This window comes from Cynoglossus semilaevis, chromosome 6, assembly GCF_000523025.1.
Source record: "Cynoglossus semilaevis isolate Cse_v1.0 chromosome 6, Cse_v1.0, whole genome shotgun sequence".
In the NCBI taxonomy this organism is placed as follows: domain Eukaryota; kingdom Metazoa; phylum Chordata; class Actinopteri; order Pleuronectiformes; family Cynoglossidae; genus Cynoglossus; species Cynoglossus semilaevis.
This window is the reverse complement of record NC_024312.1, coordinates 9,952,634-9,960,099: the sequence shown is the minus strand read 5'-3', so window position 1 is coordinate 9,960,099 and position 7,466 is coordinate 9,952,634. Positions and strand designations below refer to the sequence as shown.

Genomic DNA, 7,466 nt, shown 5'->3' with positions numbered 1-7,466 from the left:
AAAGAGTGTACTTGCTTATGATATACGTTATATTTTCATTACATTAGTAAAAAAATAATGTTGACAATATTGTCGTTTATCATACATTCAACACAGACTCCTTGAATCGCAGTCAACTGCACAGATTACGACGTCACTGTAGCTCGTAGGCTAGCAGCAACCTGTGAGTTGAACGGGGGATGGCTCAACTCATTTTTTAAAATCATAATTACTTTATCTTACTTTATCTGTTTCACCATTCAGATGGTATGGTTGTTTAACAGCAGTCAGTTACAACTCATTTTTTAAAATCATAATTACTATCTGTTTCACCATTCAAATGGTATGGCAGTCAGTTCGAACCGTAATTTACCAGAGAAATTATCAGCGTATTTTAAAAATAACTTTAATTAGAACTTCCCTTTACTATTGTTAGGCGGGAGCTAGAGAAACTTCCAGATAGTTGTGTAGCATATGAGGGGGAACGAACACAAAGATTAAAAATGCTCGCCAACGTCGTTAACAGGCTAACATTTTTACCTACACAACTCTCAGTATGTGATTGAGCTCTCACGACATATACGTGTACGTTGTTACCTGGAATCTGCACGTAGAGAGAAACAAAAGCACACATGTAGATGAGGGACATGCACCAGAGGAACAAGCGCCGCGGGATCGTTATTTCCCCCATGTTTCAGTGAAGGGCTGCAAAACTGGAACAGTCAGAATTCACTGGGAGAAAAAAAAAAAAACAGGCACTTGCTGGCGGACACGTATTGAAGGACCAGTAAATGGGCAAGTTCCAGGTTCCGTCACAGGATGGCGCTGCTGCAATTCCTTTTGACTTTTGAGCGTTGCATTCAAGTAACGTCGGACAAGAGCGAATGCTGAAAGTCATCTTTGAATCAGGACTATTGCCTGCAAAATATTACTTTTTAAAATATATATATATATTTCTCGTTTTCCAAAATTGAATATTTAAGTAGCCACTTTTTAGGTGTCCATCTTGCCTGTGATGAATTAATAAAAATGAATTTAGATGAACATTTATTTAAAATGATCAATTGTTTCGAACGATGGTTTGCTCTACTGTACTTCAAAGAAATAAACATATAATTCTAAGTACTTAAATTGTAATTTTATTACAAGAGACAATATTTTGACTTAAGTTTTGGAGCAAAATCGTTAGGGTCCAACAAATAGGTTACGTTCCAATTGGGCAAACAGACTAGTCTTTTCAGAAAGTATTCCTAGTCTTTGCTCATCATTGGCACAAAAATAACTTTTAAATTAAACTTCTCCTTTGACCATGGAGAGTCTAAGCTACCTAATGCGCTACTGGTGGTTGAAAGAAACATCTGATTTCATGTCAAATTACAGTGAACCTGATGAGTAACAGTACTTTTGGTTTGACAGTTTATTGATTTATTGGAATTTAGGTTGCTCTGCATGCAAAGTATTTACATTCAAGTTTTAGCCACAGATCGGAGAAACGATCATAAAGTAGTGATTACATTTTGACAGATCAAAGTACTAACGGTTCTCTGAAAGGCGACACGGAATGATCTGCACAACGAGGCAGTAAATCCAACAAGTTCAATTTTTTTACAAAAATACTTACATCTGATTCTATTTACAGATTGTTAGCTGGCACCATCACAAAGAGATGCTTTCTTTTCCAGTTTTGGACGTATACATTGGATCAGCAGCAAACTGTTATTTGGTAAATGAACGCCAAAGCAAAAAACATGTAAATATAACACTGGTGCTGCTGGTAAGGTTCACTGTGTTACACTGACTTTTTTTTTTCCTCCCTCCCTTTTTCCTTTATTTTGGTTTTTTGTTAACATGTCTAGACATAAACTCCACATACCGTTAGGTTTAAAATAACTTTGAAATAAAACAGTCTAAAGTCATGGCTTGTCAAGTAAAAAAGCATAAATGAGATATTCAAACACAAGTTAAAACGTGGTTGTAATCTGACTTTGTAGCATGACTTGTATTTGTACTTAGCTAATCCTGAAGTTCGTCTTCACCCTTCACATCAGGATCCAGCATTAGAAGGTTGAGGTCTTAACAGTTCGGGCCACTGTAGATATATTAATCCTGACAACTCTTATCATGTCATCCCTGTAACGACATTTCACAGAAAAATATTTTTTCTGCTTGTAATCACCTAATAGTTTGTAACTGAAAATACTTGTCACCGCCACCGTAGCACAGGTACAATCTCAATTGTTTGTGTATGTGGCCGACTGAGTCACAACAGAATGAATGGCAGTAAAACGTAAGATAAAATGGCTGACAATCATTTGGCTGGCATTCGACCTAATACTTTCAGATCCAGATCTACGTCAGTATAATTTCACTCACAATTGCTTTGCTTAAACAACAAAACAAAAAAAGAAAAAAACGAAGACATTTTTATACCATTTTATGTTATGCATGAGTCATGTGTCCTTTTTATGATCTGTTTTTTTTTTTTAATATATTTGAATCTTTTACAAAGCGTTATGGCATGCATTGGACGGCTTGTTTACATGCTCGCTCACTCAGACAGAGGACGTCTTTTCAGACCAGGTGTCGACACCTGTCCTCACTGGTTTCAAGACACTTTTGGACACTTCTGACAATGATGGCTCACAATAGTCATTCTTGAAACGCCTTTTTTTTTTTTTTTTTTTTTTCAAGTTCAGACAACTGTGACCATGTATGGTTGGCTAACTCTTGGCTTTAATTTGTCAAAAATGTTTAGGCTGTTTTTGACTAGTTAGACACATGAACAAAAATAGAATGGATTTACAGAGATAAGTTATGGTTACTAATATGAACAGGAGTTTAAGCATTTAAAAAAAGATTGTTGTTTTTTTTTTTTAAATAATTTTTTTTTTTTTGGTTTACTTGTTTGTTTAACAAGATCCGAGGAAGCATTAGGTTTATTAACTGTAACGGCTCAACTTGAAGTTATTGCTGTCTACACCAGATCAAACTACTTAGACCAGGCATGGGAAAACTTGCACATTTTTTTGACTCACAGGCCACAACTGTCCTAAAATTGAACAACGGAGACTGGGTCAGGTGCAGATAGACGGACCGTTCGTATAAACTAAGATAAATGACATGTAAAAGTCATGCATCAAGGCCGCATCCCCATCAATCCAGCCCCCTCGGGCCTTAGTTTGCCCATGCCTGACTTGTTGATGGCTGTCAATCCGGATCCAAATGTCACTGTCCGGATCACTGTTACGCAGTCCCTTCAGCTCCTATACCGCAGGTCTGTGTGACGGTTGTTGGTGTGGGAGTGACCTCCTGATCTGTGTCCAAAACGCAGATGACAGCATCTCCACTGACGTTGATTAGACACTGGGCCTAACAAACAGTAAATGTAGACATAAGTAACAGGGAAATTTACTGTCTTTCTGGCTTTGGTTTTGAACAGCTAAGGCATACTGTATTTTTGTTAAATAAACAATCATTTCATGGTAAAAAAAATGGCCCCCAGCCAAGAATCAACTAGAAAGGACGCAGAGACGAAAATGGTCTGTGACCAACACTTGTAAAAAAAAAATCATTCCTCAAAAGATGTTGCTTCCATACTGCCTCACCTTTTAGGTGCTTTTGGCACAACAGATGGTGAAATTGATTCAGAATCAATAATAATCAGCAGTTCGGTTGACGTTGATTTTATCTTGGGTTTTTAGTGTCAAATTATCTAAATGTATGCATTGAAATTCTCATCTTAAAAGTAATTGAACATATTTTTTCTCTGAGTACCACCTAAGTGAAAACAACATAAAAAAAAAGACATCAGATATCGAGTGTGGGTTTATGTCATGAATTGTTCTGTAGTACCTGGTTTTTGTTTGGATTCTCCATTAACACGCATTCCTTCATGCTGTAGGACACCACTGCATTACCACCCAGGGCTGCTACATGAGCTCGAACCATCGCGAAAACCTCTGCTATGAACGAATGCAGGAAGCCACTGACGCCACCTTCCTGCAGGAAGGACATACACGTGATTGATATTTTCAATTATGACAACACACACGAGAGAGAGAGAGAGAGAGAGATGACGAAGGGATCAAACGTGGAATTTCATGAATGAATACCTCACGTAAGGAAGTCGTTTCTCGAATAAAGAACATGTTGATAATCCCAAGATATTTGATGATTCGCGTCCCAGGAAGGAAGGACAGAGGCGTCATCTTCACAACAGTTACTGTGCTGCCGCCAAATGAGCAGTTGGAGCGCAGTGAGCGGGAACGTCCCTCGGGTAGCGGACTGCAGCGATCCATGGATGAGACTGCAGGTACGAAGAAAAAAAAAAAAAGAAGAAAAAGAGAATGCAGACAGTGGAAACATTTTAAAAATACTGAGGTGGAACGAAATATGCAAGGATTCATATCTGAAAAGAAGCAGTTGGAAAGGCTACTCGATTGAGGCAAAAATCATCATCACAATTATTTTGATTGCTATTGAAAAACACAAATATTAATCATTTGAGAATTTGCTTTTTTTTTGAATGAATGAAAACAAAGTGAATATATAAAAATAGAAATAATGTATAGGCAAATGATAACGCCAGAAATTGCCCAAGCCTGTGTAGCTGTGGTGTTTAGTGTTTCAGTAAAGTTAATCTAAGGTGCAAAAACAATCATGAATTCCATGCAGTTCAGGCCAAAAAAAAAAAAAAAAAGAGATGACATACATACAGAGTGTCTGCAGACAGACGGACTCACCTAGACACACCTGTGCGAGTTGAGTATACATATAATAACAGCAATTACAGACATTTTGGTCTGTGTATGCTATTGGAAGGTGTTTTGCAGAATGATTGACAGACAAACATGGCTCGGCACAAATAAATAAAGCCAGAGTGTGAAAGTTGCTTTAGTTGTTCAGGGTCATTTTCTTTTTCGTTTTCATTCGAATTTTGTTTTCATTTTTGTTGTTTTCATTACCTGCTGCTGTTTCTCTCATTTTCTGTTCACTGAAACGGCAACAGGGTCATTTTCTTTTTCGTTTTCATTAGAATTTTTGTTGTTTTCATTACATGCTGCTGTTTCTCTCATTTCTGTTCACTGAAACGGCAACAAGGACATTAATAAAATATATATTATTTTATCTCATAAAAATGTGTTAATTCAGTTGTTTGTAACAACAATTATTATACATTATAATATTTTAAAAAATTGCTCCATGATTGATAATTATAAAAAGGCAACTTAACAACAAATTCATAGGAGATGAATAAGGTGGCTTATGAGTAAGGTGACTTTACTGTAATGCCCAACAGATATCCAGTCCGGAGTTGGAAACTACTATATGTGTAATAACCCTTTGATGCATGACCCATGATATACTGAGTTAAAAAAAATGTTACTAAGTGTTTTCATGTGTTTTTAGACATAAAAATAAGAACTGATTTGGTTTTTCTTTTTTGAATGTTGACACAATTATTCTGCAGTTGCAAAGGCTGACCACTGTATGGCAGTGTTGGCTGATTCTCAGGCGTCCACTGTAGAGGCTTATATGCGACACTGCCCTCAAAACCTATTCTTATCATAGAAAACGACATTTTAATAACTGTCCACTGTAGTGACCGTCATGCATGAAAGGGATAATATTGTTTAAAAGTGTTCCAAACAAATGGAAACTGTTCCAATAGCCAAATAATCTTAAAACTTCAGCTGCCAATGTGGATCGCTATGGGCCAAACTTCAACTTTGACACTCTACCTTAAAAGCCGGTGCTTAATTAACAATGCTCAGCAGCATGCATGGAGGAAGCTTCGAGTGTAAGCAAGTTGTTGGGTTACGTATGACTGCGTACTTATATGATACGTGATGAAAAGTGTGTGTTCTGTAATTGTAGGGTATGATCACCAGAGTGTGCAAGAGAATGTGTCGTCCTACTTGTCTTAACTGATCCTCGTCTTATGGTGTGAGCTTTCAGTCTAAGCAGCTCTAGCCAGGTAGTGCATCTGTCTGCAAAGGAACCGTAATCAATGGAGGCAGCTGGAAAGAACACACACGCACACACACACATGAACGAACGAACGCACGCACACCCCCGTACATACACAACAACAGTAACGACATCGAGACAAAGAAAAAAAATAGAAGAACAAAAAAAACAAAACAAAAGTGGATGAGGTTTGGGAGTATTGCAGAATAACCGTCTGAAACACAATGATGAGAAGTCAAAATAGAGCAGTGAGGACGTCCAATGGTATGTTAAGCTAGTGCAAGACGGTGGTCGTGGGGCAGACCTACCTCGATGTGAGATGCTGGAACTCTCTGGAACACCTGGGTATCACACAGACACAAGCATTAACACACAAAACACCGCAACCTCTCCCGGAACTTGACAAGAACGGAAATACGGTCAATATGACTTCTACTATGCACTACATGATCAATCTACAATATATATTTTAATATACGGTTGCCATCTGACCCAGGCTTAATGAGCCAACAACACTACATCTTTGGCTACATCCACATCGTTTACTTTTTTAAATTTAACCCTTTGATGCATGACCCATGATATACCGAGTTAAAAAAATGTTACTAAGTGTTTTTAGACATAAAAATATGAACTGATTTGGTTCTGATTTTATACACCACATTTTCTTTTTGAATGTTGACACAATTATTCTGCAGTTGCAAAGGCTGACCACTGTATGGCAGTGTTGGGTGATTCTCAGGCGTCCACCGTAGAGGCTTATATGCAACACTGCCATCGAAACCTATTCTTATCATAGAAAATAACATTTTAATAGCTGTCCACTGTAGTGACCGTCATGCATGAAAGGGTTAAAATGCCTCCTGTATTAACGTCTGCATCATACAGTGCTACTCTACTCTGTGAATTTGTAGTAGAACTAATGCAAAGTTATAAAGGGAAAAAAACAGCATTATAGGTATTAGAATTTGTATTGCATGTTTTTTTTTTTCTGGTTTTCCACATATTTATATAAAGAGCTAAAACTGGGTCCCAATGATTTTGAAAGTATGGATGTAGCCTAAGTTTAAATCCAAACGGAGAATCGAGCTAACTATGAGTTTACCTCCTAAATGCACCATAACCAGCTGACTTTGGCCGAGTTTTGAAACTGGGGTGAGTAAAGACATTGTTCCTGAGCTGTAAGCTTGGAAAGGGAAGTGCTCATCAGCGAAGCATGGAGAAGAGGAGTAGACCAAACAACAAAAAATGAAATGCGAATGCTACCTGAGAACTTAGATGTCTGCATATTGACGGACGAGGAGTCGGCGCACAACTCCATCGGAAACTGAAGCTGTTCCTCGGTCTCGCTGTTCCCTAAGTGAAACCACAAGTCACAGTTAATTTTATATATATATACATACACACACACACACACATATATACACACACACACATATACACACACACACATATATATATATACATTTTCCTCGCGTACCACTATATATATACTATATATATATATATAGTGGTAC

The 7,466-nt window shown here is 37.6% G+C and overlaps 2 protein-coding genes and 1 long non-coding RNA gene across 3 annotated transcripts in view; all 3 read right to left on the bottom strand.

The window, feature by feature from the left end:
• lmf2a (lipase maturation factor 2a) overlaps positions 1-846 on the bottom strand; it is an 8,841-nt gene extending 7,995 nt beyond the window's left edge. Inside the window, exon 1 of the mRNA XM_008311874.3 lies at positions 577-846. Within this exon, the coding sequence (XP_008310096.1) occupies positions 577-670 (94 nt within the window). The 5' untranslated portion in view covers positions 671-846. The remainder of the gene's footprint in view (positions 1-576) is intronic.
• A 932-nt stretch (positions 847-1,778) lies between these two features.
• The window catches only part of c2cd5 (C2 calcium dependent domain containing 5), a 30,554-nt gene continuing 24,866 nt past the window's right edge, over positions 1,779-7,466 (bottom strand). Inside the window, 7 exon segments of the mRNA XM_025055957.1 lie at positions 1,779-3,348; positions 3,832-3,978; positions 4,092-4,285; positions 5,898-6,001; positions 6,004-6,163; positions 6,258-6,290; positions 7,216-7,305. Coding sequence (XP_024911725.1) covers positions 3,223-3,348; positions 3,832-3,978; positions 4,092-4,285; positions 5,898-6,001; positions 6,004-6,163; positions 6,258-6,290; positions 7,216-7,305 — 854 coding nt within the window. The 3' untranslated portion in view covers positions 1,779-3,222.
• LOC112487085 (uncharacterized) lies at positions 4,504-5,112 on the bottom strand. Its single transcript, XR_003049811.1, has 2 exons — positions 5,036-5,112; positions 4,504-4,943 (listed from the first exon to the last, which is right to left on the bottom strand). It is a non-coding gene; the product is annotated as an uncharacterized LOC112487085 (long non-coding RNA).